Below are 17438 nucleotides of genomic sequence, written 5' to 3' on the forward strand. Positions count from 1 at the left end.
GCATATCTATGGTCTAATGAGAAATATTATAGATGCTCCCAAGTTGAGAAGACAGAAAGATAAAAGCAAAACAGCATCTAGAACATGGGCCAAGAGGCTATATTAAGGTTCTAGTTTTGTTGCTTTGTTTTCTAATTGCTTTACAATTTTGATGATTTTAGTTGGCAGTTCAGCATGTATGTCTTTTTTCTATTGCCTAGCTGAGGTATGCCATGAAAATTGGCACACCTTATTATATGCCAGTTTATTAGGGTATGTGCTCTGTCTGATTTTTGCAGTTGGTGGGCTGAAAAGTGTTAATTTTTTGCTTGTTTATTTAAAAAAAACAAAAAGTTTAATAGAGCAAATTAACAAAGCAATGTAATTGAAGTGTAATCAACCATTTGGTGTTTTGAAAGGTTTTTAGCAAATATATATATTTAAATATTGAAGTATGTTGTTTATCCAGTTTTATCTTTTTTTCCCTTAGACCAGTTGCATTTGTTTAGTGAATAGTTGGTGATTCTTGCTCTTCCCTTTTGCTCTTCCAAATGTGGACATCTGAGGCTGCTCTGTCACTACATACATAGTATAGCTTTGAGCTAGTTTTCATTTTTTGTTATGTTTTGTTTTGTTTTTTAGTGTATGAAAGAGGATTTAAGGACATAGTAGCATTACTTTTAGGGAAGTCGTCTAAATTAGTTTACAGCTATTTAAATTGTCTGCATATTTTTCTAAAAGGGGTTAAACAAGGTCAGTGCTGTTTAACAAAGATAAATCAGCTGTGGAAAGAAAAAGAAAGTTTAAAGATGCTATCCTTCCACAATTGGATGATATGAAGAATCCAAACAAACACACAATGAATGCATAGCCTGGGTAACCAGACTCCTAGTTAGAAGTGTTCTTGGGTATGAGCAATGGGTTTACTGACATTATTAGTGTCAGGTCTGTGCTTAGGTACCTTGCAGAACCAGGACTTTGATTATTTCATGTCTCTTTCTTGTTACCATCCATACCTTTGACTTGTTCTTAACATAAGTAATGCTTATATATTGTATCTTATCCAAGGATTTTAGAGTCCTTTGCAGGTGTTATCTTCACAGTCTTCCCTGTTATGTTAAAATACAGGGACAATGCAGAAGTCACTGACCCATCACTGAAATTCTACACTCTCTGGGCTAGACTACAGCAGTTGTTAAACAGCTGGCAGAAGTACTACCAAACATTTCAGTGATAAATTGGAGAATGCCTACTTTACAAGTAAAGCCACAATAAATATTTTGGGAAGCATGAAAGAAAAAGGTTGAAACGTGACCAAAAAATAAACTCTCCTATAATGCCTGTTTGTGTCCCATTTGAAGTTAACAGGAATTTTGTTGTTGAACTCAATGGTTTCAGGATGCAGCTTGGAAAATCTTTACTGGCTGCAGTTGCACAAGCAGATGGATTTATGAATTACCAGGAAAGCATCTTTTTCAGAAAGACATGCTTGAGCATTGCATTAGTGGAAAGGGTGTTTCCTGCTGAACTGCCAGAACAACTTCCTACAGCACTTGACGCTAATGTTTTATAGAATCTCCTATGCCAGCATTAAACTAGCTCAGTCATACTTAATATGTGAGGTCTGCAAGATCACAGTCCAAAAGCTGGATTAATTTTGGATTTCATCATTCCAAGTTGTGTATTGTTATCATTTTTGTGTGTGTACATGGTATGTTTTTGGTATAAGCATAATTTGCATTGGCAATAGGACGTTGGATTAACTATTCCTCCAGACAGTACTATTCACATTATCAGGAGTAATCTCTGGGAATTTGCATTTGGAATAGCTATGCATATTGGTTAGCCAATTGCATATTGTGTGTGATAGTGTATACATGAAAGGAGACCCATCCCCACCCAAAATTGCAGTTTACGTTTCAAATGGGGAAGCCCTTAGCTGGAAAGAGTCTCCTCACAAATTAATCTCTTTTGGAGAACAAATAGCTGAGGCAATTGGATTAGTGGTATGTAGGTCTGAGAAGATGTAAATATTTCTTAAATCTCATTATAAATTAGAAACACTTGGCCTACCATAGATGCACATAAGGGGGAGAAAGTTCTCTGCATAATATACACATACTTCCCAAGAAATGAAAAGAATATTTATTTGTAGATAAAGTCCAATGCTTAAGGATTACCTTGAGAGAGAGTTCTGCTGCACCTATCTCTAGTAGGGTGATTTAGTCCCCCAGCTGACAGCAGCTGGGTTGTGCAAGTTGAGAAGCTTGTCGTAGTGATGTAGTGTAACATAAAAATACCTTTGAACTTGTGCCAGGTTCAGTTAGGAAGCAGATTTGTCTTGAGATTAACATGCTTCTAGCCTTTTGTTGTTGTTTTACATACTTAATGAACATTTTGAACTTGGTTTAAATACTGATTAGTGCAGAGCCTTTTGCTGCTCTTCAGTCTCAGGTTATTTAAAACTATTTGAAAGGAATGTATTTCAGTTGTATAGTTCACATACAGGAGGACTAAAATGGGGCACAGACAACCAGATGTCATCAGGAAAGATTGTTTAAAAAATATTACCTTTTTCAAAGTGTAATTTCATTACACATTTTGTATATCCAGCACTGTGAGAGGTATAAAATCATATTTGTCTCATGTATTTATTACTAAATATACTGTGAATCTGAGCTACAGTAAAATCTGTGTTATCTGGCATCCATGGGGAATGGGGACTGCCAGTTTAATCAAATATGCTGGTTATCTGAAAGATGTCTTTGCCTGTTCGGGCCACCGCCTCTCCTGCCACATCCAGTGTGCCAAGGCTTTCACTCCCTGGCATCAGTGTGCTGAGGGATGGGGCAAGGGCCCTGCACAGGCTTTGCCCTGGGCTGTGGTTCAAAGTTGGTGAAGTAGGACTTGGCGAAACTGGGAGTGCCATGGTGGGACTTCTGGTTTCACTTCTGCTACATCTATCGGCATGCCAGTTAATAAAGTGCCAGATATCACAGATTTTACTGTATTTAGACTATTTCACACAAGGATTCTGAATCTGATGGGAACTGTTGGGGCAGGGAGAGTGCCACTGTTACGCCTTGCTTTCTTTTCTTAAAGGAATTAAATAGGGGTGCAAAGGATAAAGGTTTTCTCAGCCAATACTGATGGTCAATTATCAATCAGCCATATCAGCCAATACTAAAAGCCAATTTACAGGAATGCAGCCTGGCAGCTTGGAGAGCAGCATCCGACCAGTAAGTGTGGTGAGGCGGGGAGGGATGAGTGGGGGAGGGGCAGTTCAAGGCTCCCATGGTGCAGGAGGGAGTGGTATGGGCAGGGGTAGGCACTGCCCAGCCAGGGTGGTGAATGTGACCCTGGGATCAGGATGAAGCTGTGGGTGCCCCTGGGGGGGATGGGAGGGAGCAGCTTCCCCTTGCTGCACACACCCCGGGGAGGCATCGGGGGCATTTGCTCCCCCAGATTTGTACGTGGAATGAGGGCGGGCTGCCCAGTGTGGGCTCAGGCCCAGGGGTTGTACCAGCCTCTTCCCGGTGCAGGGGCTGGGCTTGGGTCAGGCAGGGTGGGTGACAGTGATGCTGGAAGGGTTGGCTACAGGAAATTTTGGCTATAGCCTACTTGTAGCCACTCTTCCCTGCCAAGAAGAGGCTGGTGCTGCCCCCTGGTCCTGAGCCCGCCCTCACCCCATGCAAAAATTCCAGGGGGCATATGCCCCTCATGTCTCCCTTGTGGGTGCACAGAATGATTGGGAGCTGCCCCCCACCACACCCCACCTATGCCTCCCAGATGAGCCTCCTGTGGCTCCATCCTGCTCCCGGGGTCGCATTCACCACCCTGGCTGGACAGTCCCTTCCCCACTCCCTCCCTCACTGTCAGGGCCTTGATCTGTGACCCTATGCCCCTAGCGCCTCTGTCCATTCTCCCCTCACTCTCTCCCACATGCACAGACTTACTGTCAGGAGGCTGCTCTTCAAGGTGTTGGACTGCATGTCTGTCTGTGTGCATGCGTGCGGCATTTACTGGACATTATCAGCTACACTGGCCAAAAATAGCTGATTGCCAATAATGTTAATTTCCCTTTTATCAGTGCCAATCCAGTATGCCACTGATATATCTGTGCACCTCTACAATTAAGTGCCTAACTCTCCAGCACACAGTTCCAGCCTGTGACTCCTGATCTAACATAGATGCTTAAGTTTTGGGGGAGGGGTGAGATTTAAGATGCATCCTGGTCCTGGGCATTTCCTATGTTTTAGCTCTTTTCAATGAGTGGACTGTTGTGATTCCCATTCTTAAGCTTTTAACTTTCCCTGTGTCATCTTTGAAGAGTTTATAGTAGCATAAGAGTAATGTTGTAGTGATTGCTGTTTAGAAATCACACCGAGGCAAGTATTTCTTAGAATGGTCTCTTTTATTGAGCTATCTATGTAGTTGGGATAAAATGAAGCTTTCAAATGCAAGCTATTCTTCCTTAGGTCTCTGATCACAAGTGATCCAGGCACAGCAGAGTGGAAGACAGCAGAGGGCAGGGTGCAAGGAAGATTCTCTGGGGTGTCAGACGTACAGTTAGAGGAAAAGCTGATTATTGGGAGAATCAATGCCTACCAAAAGGGAAGAAGGTCATTCTCATCTTTCCTGTGTGAAAATAATTCAGGAGTTTTAGTAAAATAATTAAGAATCTAACTCAAGGCTATGGATTCTACTGCAGGGGCCAGATATGAAAAAGCTGAGTATTACAACCATTCATTGGCAGATCTAAAATTTTGGACAGCAGGGTAGAGGAGAGAAGACAGGGGTGTAAATGTTGTGGTGTATCATCTCATATAACATCACTTATTTTTCTTCATTTAGAAAGAAACAAAAAGCTTTATGAATAAGCTAGGGGCTTAGGGCTGTATTTTTAGTTTAAGATTGAAGCAAAAGGAAACACTTTTTTGAAATGTGCATTAATTTGTTATATCATGTATTATGTATAAAAACACAACAAACTAGGCAAAAGAATCCAGCAATATTATTTCATTAGTCCTGTAGTCATTAGCATTAAGGCTGCTTGCAGATGTTTAAAAAGAAAACCCAAAAAACCCGTTTTACCAGATGAAGCAGTGCATTTGTTCAATCTGACTCTTCAGCATCTTTATAGAGCAGGTGCTTTAGGAGGGCTTTTTGGCGCTTTTATCTAATAGCAGATTCAATCGGCTATTAGATGAAAGCCGCACTAAAGCACCTGATCTATGCAGACATTGGGCGAGCCAGTTCCAATGCACTGCCTCTTCTGGGCATGTGCTGGGTTCAGTGCAGGGGCAAGCCAAGTTTAAAGTCAAGCACTGTTTTGGTTTGTTTTTTTAAATGTCTGTTAGCAGCCTAAATGTACATCTTTTTTTTTTTTTTTAGAATCATAGAACTATATCTAGCCTGCTTGAGCGTCTTGTCATTGCATCCATTGCTTCACTGAAAGTTATTTCCACACTAGTTAACTGGTTCACCTGAGTTAACATTTCCACACTAGACTTAATGTTTCTAGTTACAGCTAAAAACAGTCTGTGGGGCTGTGAAATAGGAGCTACATTACCAGGACAGGTAACAGAACAGAATTGCAAATGAAAGATATCTTCATTAATGGAACCATTAAAGACCATGAAACAGAAGACAGGATCAGTAACATTTAGGAAATGAAGAGTTAAAAAGGAATCAGGTAGATTATAAGGAGCCATGAAGTCATTCGACTCATCACTGTTCTAACTGATTTTAAACTCTGGGTGGACCAGGAATCAAAAGGGAAAGGGGGGATGACTGCACCACTGCACTTCCCTCAGATCCACCCCTGCAACACTTAAGACCCTTTGTGAATCTAGAGTTTAGTTCTCACCTCATGATAAAAGGTCCTGTGACCACAGAAGAGCACTGATTGGAGCTGCTGAAAGGTCATACTTACTGCCTGCCAGGTGAATATTCGAGATGCAGAGCTGCTTTCTTTGTTATTACTATTAAGTTTTCACAACCCAAAAACTGAGGAAATAGTGTGCCTGGTTGAAGCTATAAAAGAATTTCAGGAGGGGAGAATAGGATTACGTGATATAAACCTAGTGCCTGGCTAACCAAAGTAATTCTTGTATTGTAGCAAAAACCGTAGAATTATCATTGAACAGTAAGGGAAAGTGGGTTAGTTTACATTGCTACTATGCAAAATGGTATCACTGAGCAAGCAGCACAAGGCCTCCTAATATATTCTGGATCATTGTTTCATTAGTGCATTTAGAAGAGTACCCCCTAGAGAATCTTAAATGCAACTTTCAAGAGCAGAGCTGGTTTGAATTGCAGGATCATTAAAAAGTCAAAGGCCAGACTATTCCAAACTGTTAAGTTAACCAAATTATCTAACCAAGTGTATATATGTAAAATTAATTATATCCTATGACTTTTAATGCAAGACATTGAGTAATGGGGTAGAACATGTCCAACTTTCCATGGTCTCTTCCTGTTCCTCAGGGTCTTCTGCTGCTATAAAGTTCAAGCATTGTTTTCACAGTAGTGATGATGAGGTAGTTCCTAGCATACTCTGAACATTCAGATACACATCTGTTAACTTGCATAGGAATTTTGCCAGATTCTGCTTACAGATTTTAGGGACCCTCTCCTGGTGTTAATTTTAACTGGCTTTTCATAACTAAAAATGCTTATTTATGATTAAGATAAACAACGTCATTAAGCCACCTAATTAAGCCTCTCCTGGATGTCTTGAATATGGAACCTTAAATTCTAAACCAGATTGATATGAGATTGTCTTAAATGTACATAGCTAAATAATAGCGTTAATTATTTTGCAAGATATTTTTATCATTCAGCCAAAGTGAATGAGATGATGAAAACCTGGCTCTCTTAGCAAAGAACTTGGGACTTGGGTGCAGAGACAAATGCAAGGCACATATATAACTGGTAAATAGAAACTGGAAAGTTCAGCTTGTCTATTCAGTAGTTGACAATTTTTATTGTGAGAACAAAATGAAACTGGCAAAGGAATGATAAGTGTCAGGTTGCTGAAGGACAGGTGTAATAGTCAATTGGGAATAGATTTGTAGCAGAGTTTTTAGGCATGTCTTCTAGATTGTACTATATAGAGGGTGCATCCAAAAGTTACTGCACAGTACAGGCCCATGTCTACACATGCATGCCCATACTGTGTAATACCTATGGTGACTTATGCCAAGTTGAGCATAAATTTGCTACCCGCATGATGCAGGTAGCAAATTTATGCCCACTTAGTTACCGAGCAGTAAGGCACATGTAGATGCCTTACTGTGCTGTAACACTGTGTGTGCGCTCCAACTTGGGAGTAACTTTACTCCCTAGTTGGAGCATGCATAGTGTTACTGTGCAGTACCACCTACACATGTAGAAGCTGGTCTAAAAGCTGCAGTAAGTTACTGTGTAGTAAACGTATGTATAAATATGCCCAAAGAGTACTCTATAAAGTAGGGGTGGGCAAAATGCAGCTCATGGGCTGGCTATGGCCTGCCAGGCCATTCTATCTGGCCCATGGGGCCCCTAAAAAATTTAGAAAATGTAATATTTATCTGCCCCGGCTGCCTATCATACAGCCTTCAGTGGCTTGCCCAAACTCGGTGAGCGTCCCTCTGTCCGAAATAATTGCCCACCCCTGCTATATAGGCACAGCAACACTATTCTTCATGTGCTAAACCCAAAAAAGATAGATGCCTTCATAGTGGTGCTACGTGCTTTCCAGTAAGCAGACCCTGAACCTAGTGCTTAGGAACCTAGTGGTGCTCTAAAGGGGGCTACATAACATTTTTTTCCAGGATTTAATATTGGTGGATCAAGCTTGTTATGCCTCACTGCAGTGCTTCTAAGCAGAGTCCAGAAAGAAATTGGAATTGAACCAAATTTAATTTGGACTTGACTTCAATCAAAATGACTGTAATAATCAAAATCTTGTTTAAGACTTATGTTACTAGCTATGGAATATAAAAAGTCGATTTACGTGAGGGTTATAATAGACTTAAATGTGTCACTTAGAATTTTTATATAATTATCTGTCATGCTGCACAAGAAATCTAATAATAAAAAAAATTTCAGCTTAAATTTTTACACCAAAGCATGATCTCAAATACATAGTATAACCTCAGACTAAACTAATTGAATTAAATTTAGTTAGTTCAGATTTATATAATTACAAATAACATCAGGATTTGGCAATAGGATTTGTTCAGACCACCCTACCCCTACCTCTTCAGAGCAGATTGCAGTCTTAATGTGTGACTTTTGTAGTTTCTGAGCAACAAGTTGCATAATACAGATTTTCTGGCTGATGAAGAACTATCCAGCAATAACTTGCGACAGTGTTCACTCAGGAGGTCACCCTGCTTTCTTGCAACTCTGACTGAAGTAGATCAAAAGTTATTGTGGAATGGAAACATTGCAACTATTGTTCTCCTGTTGAAAGAACATTTTTATGCACACACCGCTTGGTTCTAGACATATCTACTCTTAAAGTTACCCACCATGAAAATTAATGCTACTTTCTTAGCCTTTAAACTTCCAAACTGGCATAACAGTAGTTTGGGGATGATGCAGAAAAAGAGAGCATGTGTATACCATCTCCAACCATGCTAGAGAATAAAAGTGTGACACCTGCCTCTTCTACTCACTCCTGCTGTGTACGAATAAAATGTTATCTGGCAGTCATTAGAGTGGCACTGGGCATGCACTAATAAGTAAAAGTGACTGAAAGCCTGGGAATGATACCGGGCAAAAAAAAATCAAAATATATTTTTTCAACCTTTGGCAGACAGCATAGGTACGAGTGGGCAGCGTGGCATGGTTTTTCATGGTGGCACAGTATAGAACAAGCACAAATGGTAAAGGAATATTAAGAGTTGCACATGGCATCTTAATGCAGGTGTATGGTTTCAGAGATCTCTAGATCTGCTGGACCATTATATTGTCAGATTTTCATGAGTAATATATATATATATATATATACTCTCATGAAAATATATATATAATCTGACAAAATTTATATATATAAAAGAACTAAGCTGTTTGGTTTCAAATGTCCATGGAAATTCCAAATACAAAGGATGTTTCAACAGGCATAGAGGAGGTAGGGGTAAGCTTGAAATCTTGGCAGGTGTGCAGAATGAAATATTAGAGGACTAGTCCAACAAAACCAGGAAGTTTTGTTAACCATGAGTATGTATTTGTTCTCCAAACATTTTTCACTTGTGTGCAAATACCATCCAGCACATTTGACTGGGAATTGAGCTGCTTTGAAAGGACAGACTAATATTACATAGCAGAAATGATATGGTTTCTTTCTTTTGTAGCCATCTTTGGAATGATAAATATGAAAAAAAATTCATAATATCTGCTTTTCCCCAATTCTGACCTTAACTACAGCATACTTGAGAGAGAGAGAGAGAGAACATACATAGTTTGACCAGATGTGATTTCATAACTATATCTAATACATTTTCTCTTCAGTCATTTGATTAGTAATAACTGAGTCTACTTTTCTCTATCATCCATAAGTACTAAATTGTGTGGTATAGTAAGAGGTTGCATACATTTGTTTGAATAGTCCCTTAAAGGCTAGCTTATTTAGTTGTAAGTGTATATACTGTCTGACAGATTATCATAGGAAGGACAATCTACCCAAGAAAAATAAGTTACATTCTTATTGTGTTGTGCAGTTCTTTGCAAGAGTCTTGGCAATATAATTCACACACATTTTCATACTTAATGAAGTTTTACATGTTGCTTTATGTACAGGATAACTAAAGGTTTTTTTAATATTTCTTCCTTTTGCTGTAGAGGCAAACAAACACCGTTGTGTCATTTTCCCCTGTTAGGAAGGTAGTGGTGTTACGATGTGATGACTAACTCTTTTTAGTTTTTATGTTCAGATCCACCTGGAAATAAAGCTACATGTGACCTGCAGTGTGGTGTTTTTGACATAAGACACAAAGGCCTTTGTTAAACAAAACAAGAAAATAATTCCTGTTCAGAAACCAGACAAATAATAATTACTGTAGATTGTGTAAATAAATCTTAGTTTGGGAATATACATTTTGTCTGTCATATCTTTTCTGGCAGGCAATGAAAGTGGGAGTGAGACAGACTGACACATTTAGGTCTCAGCAAACATACAACAAGTGCCAAGTTAGATGTAGAAACCAGGTGGTGGTGATTTAGGTGCATGTGTCTTGGAGCAGGGCTGGGGGAGGAGTGGTAGAAGAGATTGTGTTATTGTGTTTATTATTTGAACTGTTGGGACGAGTTGTGGGAAAAGTATTTGGAATTTGGCAGGTACAATTTGTACGTGTTGTATTTGGAAACTACCCTGTTATCTTCATACATTTTTCCATGTTGCTGTCAAACTTCTACATTGTGCTTGAAAAAAAAGATTTTTAGGCAACTAAACTATGCTGTAAATATACATTTGATCTGAGTAGTAACCAAAATGACAGAAATAAACTATAGTATTGTTCCAATAGTTGCTTCTGACTTGTGAATGAAGCGGAATCAAAAAATAAACCTTGATAAGGATAAGAACTAAGGGTGGGACAGTAAATTCCTTGTTAAAGTACATTCTTTTGTTACTAAGTTCATAACTCCAAGGATTTAGATAAAAATTAACAAGCTGAGAAGTAAAGAGGGGGAAGCCAAAAATCCAATGTGTGTTGCAGAAAGTTGTTAAAGATATGCACTAAATAAATAGCAATTATTCAATGGGATCCTTGCAGATTTTAAGATAAAATCACACAGTAAACCAATTAAGATATTAAGATTCTCTTATTTTAAGCAGTAGGTATTGTAGAACAACTGCTCTTGCCATTTGTTGAACACTATTATAAATATTCTCTCTCAGATTTGGAATAAGCATATTTACATGGACTTTACAATTTTTTTTTATGAGGCACTGCTAATAAAAAGTAGATGGTTATTAGTATGTTAACCCTTTGGAACTCATGTGGTTCTCTGTTTGGCCAACTGACCAATACATGAAAAACTTCCCAGGAAACATTAAAAAAAAGTCATATGAAACTGATCCAAACCCCGAGGTTAATCGTGTACAGGGATCTTTTGCTGTGCACATCCAACCAATCTAACAGTCTGGAAGCATATATTGGTAAGTGGAGAGTCAGCTTTTTCCAGGAAAAAAAATCGTAAAACTAGAATGTGTTTCATATGATGCTGAACAACTTTCCTCTATAAATATAGAGAACTATTTGCAGAGATGCTGCCTAAAACTAGCAGACTAGCTTCCTAGTGTTTCCTCCAAACTTTTTCTCTTCTGCAGTCTGTGTTCTAGCCTCCAGAATCTGTGGAGTTTTCTACTGAGTTGCTATTAAGATCAACCCTGAAATACCTATTCAGTAGGGGTGTGCCAAACGGGCTGTATTCGACTCTGATGAGGATTTGGCCCGAATCAGGGACAGTGATTCGATTTGTTGATTCGGATCACTGTCCCCATTCAATTTGGCCGAATCCGAATCTGAAGATTCGATGCTGATTCAGTGTGTCAGGCAGTCACCAGGTACAGATGTATAACCCTATGTCCTGCTGACATTCACTGGCCTCTCGGGGTGGCTGTGCCCCTACGGTCGAGCTGGGTGAGATCTGGTGTCCTTTCTTTTCCCACCTTCCATGACTTTGATGAGAAAAGGAGATTCACAAAAGGGAGGTGGTGACTACCCGTCTCACACCTGGATTGATCGTAGGGGTTTCCCCCAGTGCCCGAAGTCCAAAGCCAGAATCGAGGAAAGGACCAACTTAAAACCAACCTTTCTACTTCCTTTTGGTTTTGTGGGGGGGGGGGGTCTTTTCTTTCACTGAAGTCCTATGACCTTTGTCCTTTTCTTCTTCTGGGAGTCTTCAAGGTCTGGTTCCAGTTGCCTGGGGCAGTTACCCCAGGAGTCTTCAGCAGTTTACTTTCTCTGCCCTGGACTCATCCCGGATACTTTAAATCAGGACTGCAACAGGCTTAATTGCCGGCGTGCGCTGCTTAACGAGGAGGGGAATTCCCTCTGGAGCGATCACCTAGGAAGGGGCGCAGTTGTCGCTGCTCAGGGTTTTCTGCCCACCGCAGTCTCAATCATGGAGCCCCTCTGAGTGCATGCTCCCCTTCTCTTCTCGGGAGAGTGCCTGGCCCTGATCTGGGCTCTCTAGCCAGCAGGGAGACATCAAGGAGGGGGGAAAAAAAAAAAAAGACGGGGGGGAAAAAACCCCATGGCGAGCGGTTCAGGTGGATCTGCCACCTCTGCTGCACTTAAAGTTTTTCCCTGATCTGCCTTCTGCTGCCTGGCCTCTCCCACCCTCCTCTTCACTCCTACGGCATGGGTGCCACTGTCTTTTTGGGGTCTGACCAAGGGCTTATCTGATTTTCTCTGTCTTTGCCCCACGTCTCCAGCTCCCAGGCTCCTTTCCTCTCCTCCTCCGTCGTCCTTCTCCCCTTTTCCCTGGTTTCGCACATGGTGCAGATTGACCCCAATACACTTCACCTGTTGAGGAGGTAAAACCAGGCAGGTACAGATGGGGAGCTCCCGTCATAGAGTGGACATTGTAACATGGGGTGGTCCATGTCCCTGGTCGGGGACACACTCTAGGTGAGTGCCGTCCGGGCTCTCTCTCAGAGAATCAGCAATTCGGCCAAAGACACAGCTTTAAATGTTTTTTCTACATACCTCGAGGTACCAGGTGCGGCTCGTGAATGCTGCGATGGTGGGGCGGATGGAGCATCCCACAGGATTGTGGGGGGGGCCTCCCATGTGCTCAGCAGCAAACCTGGAAGTGGACTGGAAGTAGTGGACCAAACAGTGTTTTTAAATAGAAATTTTTCTTTTAAATATGTGTTCCCAGGGTGTTTAAGTATGTTCTCTAAATTCAAAATTTTCCATGTACTTCATGCCCGGGAGGGAATCCAGCGGAAGCCAGAGCAAAGCTGTGCCTAACAGTAAGGGAGAAGGGAAGGGGGAAGAGGTGGAGACAGAAGATGCAGAGAGTGGGTGGAGAGTAGTAGGACTGACCTAGGCCCCTGTAGGACTACCTGGGTTAAGGGCCAGAGACAGAGGTGCAGCAGCCCCCTGGGCCTACCCATACTTCTTATATAATGTGTACTTTTTTTATATTTACAAGAAGGGATCTGCCACAAGCATATGTTAGCATGGTCAGGTTTTTTTCTTTCTTTCTTGTATTTTTTCATTGTCATTTTCAATATAAAAGTGGACCCAGAAGGTATTGTGGATTGAATAGAAATGGAGCAGATAAACAAGAAATATATTATACTTGGGGTCAAAAATTACAGCTCCCTATATAAAGTTGTAATTTTTAATAATTGAGAATACAGTATATAATGTTTGAGAACCCAAATATCCGTATTTTAGTCAATATGTTGCCTTGGCAAGTTTGCCATATGCAGTGTATATATTTTTCCTAGGGAGTGCAACTGAAAGGACTGAATACATCTAAATCAGTTGGGTAGACATAATGGAATGGGTAGGAAGGGAAAAGACTATTGTTTTCAGTACTGCGTTCTGTGATCTGAGTTCTAGCCATTTAGCTCTTTTAACCTCCATGCTTACCATTGATAATTTAATTTTAAATTTTGCAAGTCAAATGTTAAAAAACAGTAGCGTTTTGCTGCTCTTTCTGCTACTCCCTTTATAAAACAATACTAAGATTAAGATGGCATCAGACACTAAATAGCATGTTACAAAATCAGCTGCAGTATTTCTGACTGCTATTTTTTTTTTTTTTTTACAAAGATGCATTTTGGGGGGCTGGAAACTTCACCAGCATCTGAGTAAACTTTTAAGCCACATTCCCTTATTTTCACCCTGTAGAGTTTAACATACAAGTAAATGAAATATGGTTTTGTAGAGTAATTGATATTATGCAGTTAGATCACAGTAGACTCTGAAAGCCTATGCAGATTTTATTTATTTGTAATGTATTTACATTGCAGCACTTTTACCATAGAGGCAGCATTCTATAATAGTGTGGCAAATTTCTAAAGTCAATCCTACTTCCCAGGTTGGTTGCTTAAACACGCACGCACGCACGCACGCACGCACGCACGCACGCACGCACGCACGCACGCACGCACACACACCATAAAAAATCTCTTCTTAGTAAAAATGAAGGTAAATTTCAGTTTGTATCATACAAATGTTCTGGCACCTCCAAATATAGTTTGATGTTTGTTTCCCATTTGGTATTTTGAGCATTGCTATATAAAAATGTTAATTAACTTATTTTGTAAGGGGAACCTAAGGTTGTACATACACATTCAGATGATCTGGAAGTATTCTTCTGGGCTTTTTCTCCTGGTAGAAGAATTTATCCAGAGTGCCTTAACAGGCATTCAAATACTGCCAAAATGCAGAGAGTTTTCAGGGATCTGTGGATCCAAGGGGCCCTTGGTCACACAACTCACTGTGCTCTGTAGGCTACTTCAGTCTGCTTGATGACAGGGCAGCCCTGATTCACTTACTCAGATTGCTGAAGTTCAGCCTGTGTCTCCCTACACAGTGTGTTGTCTGCTCCCAGTTTGGCTGGAGCAGAAGAGTGTAGCCTGAATGACACTGTTTCCCTGGGCAGGACCAAAGCACCCTGGGGTGCTGGAGGACAGTGCTGTGACTTCTTTCAGAAATGAACATTTGCACTCTCAGGAGTGATTTAACCCTTGTTGTTTCTAGATTATTTTTCTTCAGGGGTGGCCATTTTTGTTCTAGGAGAAAAATCCTAAACATCTGTCCACTCATAGTTTCTTCTGGAAGAGCAGCAACTCTCCCAGGATAAACTGAATGCATGTAGCCAAAAATGTTCAGCTTCAAAAGTGGGGTAAAAGACCCTATGAATTGGAATGTTCCATTTCTGTTTTTAAAAACTTGCTGCAAAATGGATTCTATCAATAAGGTTTTAAACTGAATTAATGTTGGCTGAGTGTGACATGCAGGTTCGTATTCCCTACTTGCTCCTCTGGGATACTGCCAGGAGCTGCAGGTGTGCCAAGAGATGGGGGGGGCAGGGAGGGAGAGAGAGCAAGCGGCACGGAGGGAGCCCTGGGGCTCAGAGGGATGAGGGGGACAGCGGTGGGCCTATTGCAGGTCGACGGGGGACATAGTCCCCCCACACACCCATGGATCAGGCCTATGCCTGCCTCTCACCCCAGATCCTGACTTAGTCCCGTTTCCCCTCCCCACAGCCCCCCCTCCCGTCCGCAGCTCCTGGATGTCCTGCAGCTCTGTGGAGCAAGAAGGAAAGGGGAACTTGTGGGCAGAGGGGGAGCCCTGGGGGTAGGATAGAGAGAGAGTTCCAAGGAGCAAGGGGAGGGAAGCCTGGGACCAGGAGGTCAGAGGGGAAATCTTGAGGGGTGTGGGGCAGACAGGAGAGACCCAGGTTCTGGAAAATACCTGGAGTGGGAGGGGCAGGGGGATTCTTACCTTTAGGTGCTCTCCTGGCTGCCCCATCATCACTGTGGTAAAAGATGAGGGGGGTGTAGTAATATGACAATCTTATCAGCTTAGTCTGTATGTGAAATTGGCAGAATCTTTAGGCTTGTGAATTGAATTACTGAAATGAAAGTCAATAGTAATGTTCAGACAAAGCAGATGATTTTTTGGAGATGAAATGATGCAGTTACTTCATGTTTACAAAAAGACAAGAGGAGAAAGAAATTGAATAGACATAGCAGGACATGGGGAAACTCCTGAAGACAGTGAAAGGGTGGAACAATATTAAAACTTGTTTCAGTGATACGGGCATATAACTCTCTGGATTAGCTTCTGTTTTGGAAAATCCTATTTTCCAAAAAATTGGGAAAACTGAAGATATCTGGACTTGCACGAAGTCTTTTTAAATATATAATTCAAGAAAGGAAGCTGATTCTTGTCATGTCACATATGTCAAAAACAGTTCTCTGCAATTCCCATTTGGCGTTCACATGAGAAAAGGCTCCAGAAAACCAACTTGTGATGTAGTGAATCAAACAGTACTTGTGTATTAATAGTATTCACATACCAGCCTATGTATTTATGCATTTTCTATTTTTTTTATGTGTTCAGTGACTAACAAGAAACCCACTCAGGCATCTATTACGAAAGTCAAACAGTTTGAAGGTTCCACATCCTTTGTAAGGAGATCACAATGGATGCTTGAACAGCTTCGTCAAGTCAACGGTATAGACCCAAATAGGGTGAGTATATTGTGCGATGTTGGAAAGAATCATTTTATTTAATAGGTTTTTTTTCCCCCGTTTATTGTCAAGGCTCAAAGACAGCTTATGAAGGTGGATCTGCCAATAAATCTTAACTGCAGTTCCTCCTTATAGACTCCCTCTATTCATAGAACTGGCAAAGAGTGACAGTGTAAAACTCTTATTGTCCCCAACCAATAAAGATGCAGTTTTTACAGTGGTAAAATTATTTGTTTAAGGTTTTCTCCTCTCAGAACTTCTGAGTTGTTTCTTACCCCAATGTAAAGCATATGATATCTTTCTGTGGTGAGTCTGCACCAAACAGATTCATGCACAATAAACTTAGGCTGGAAGCCTAAGATGAAATATTTTATAACGAGGGATCCGGGTTTTTTATTTCCCATGGAAAAACAGAAAACCATGGATTTCCTGTTTTTATCAGAGAGAACACAGATTTTTTCCTTTTAGTAGAGAAACCTGCATTTTTCCCTGCTTTTGCAAAGAGCTGTGCAGGCAGATAGAGTTCCAGCCTGCAAGAGCTAATTGCAGAAAGGGCAGGAAACCCTGCCTGAAGGGGGAGGGAGGGAGAGAGGGAAGGGCGGGGCCTGAGGCTCTTACTCACCCAGTTTTGGATCGGGCTTGGATCAGGCTCACTTTCATACCGGGAGACTGAGTTAAGTGGGACACTGGCAGGACTGGAGTGAAAGCTGGCTGTGGGAAACTGCTTTGAGGGGTGCAGCCACACGCTGCTGCCCTCACTCGAGTCCTGTGTGCAGGAGGCACATCGCCAGGGCAGCACGGGGCAAGCAGCGGCAGGGAAATCCCTGCACGGTTCCACTGCTGTTTACCAGGCTGGGTCATGTTTACCTGGCTGGGGAGAGAAGCAGGGTGGCAGGGAGCAGCAGAGCCATGCGAACAAGCTGCTAGCTACTGTTTTCTGCCACCGTGCTTCTCTCCCCTAAGGCCTCTGCAGCCCTGTAGGCACAACCCAGCACGGCAGGCAGCAGCAGAGCCATTTGGAGATCTTCTTGCCATTACTTCTCCCCCTTCCCCCCCGCCCCCGCTGCCCTGATGACGCACCTCCAGCACCTGCCACTGCTTTGAGGGTCACAGCCCCATGTGCAGGAGGCATGTCGCCAGGTCAGCGCAGGACAAACAGCAGCAGGGAGATCCCCATGTGGCTCCGCTGCTGCCGTGCCGTGCCTGCAGGACTGGGGAGGCCCCAGGGGAGAGAAGCAGGGAC

At 41.7% G+C, this 17438-nt stretch overlaps 1 protein-coding gene across 3 annotated transcripts in view; it reads left to right on the plus strand.

Moving 5' to 3' along the window:
* STXBP6 (syntaxin binding protein 6) overlaps nt 1-17438 on the plus strand; it is a 295237-nt gene that overhangs the window by 183484 nt on the left and 94315 nt on the right. For all 3 annotated transcript variants that reach the window (XM_019518937.1, XM_019518938.1, XM_019518936.1), the window contains exon 3: nt 16065-16195. In XM_019518937.1, the coding sequence (XP_019374482.1) occupies nt 16065-16195 (131 nt within the window). The remainder of the gene's footprint in view (nt 1-16064; nt 16196-17438) is intronic.

The sequence above is a fragment of the Gavialis gangeticus genome, unplaced genomic scaffold (assembly GCF_001723915.1).
Source record: "Gavialis gangeticus isolate Ggan-Ray unplaced genomic scaffold, GavGan_comp1, whole genome shotgun sequence".
Taxonomy (NCBI): Eukaryota; Metazoa; Chordata; order Crocodylia; family Gavialidae; genus Gavialis; species Gavialis gangeticus.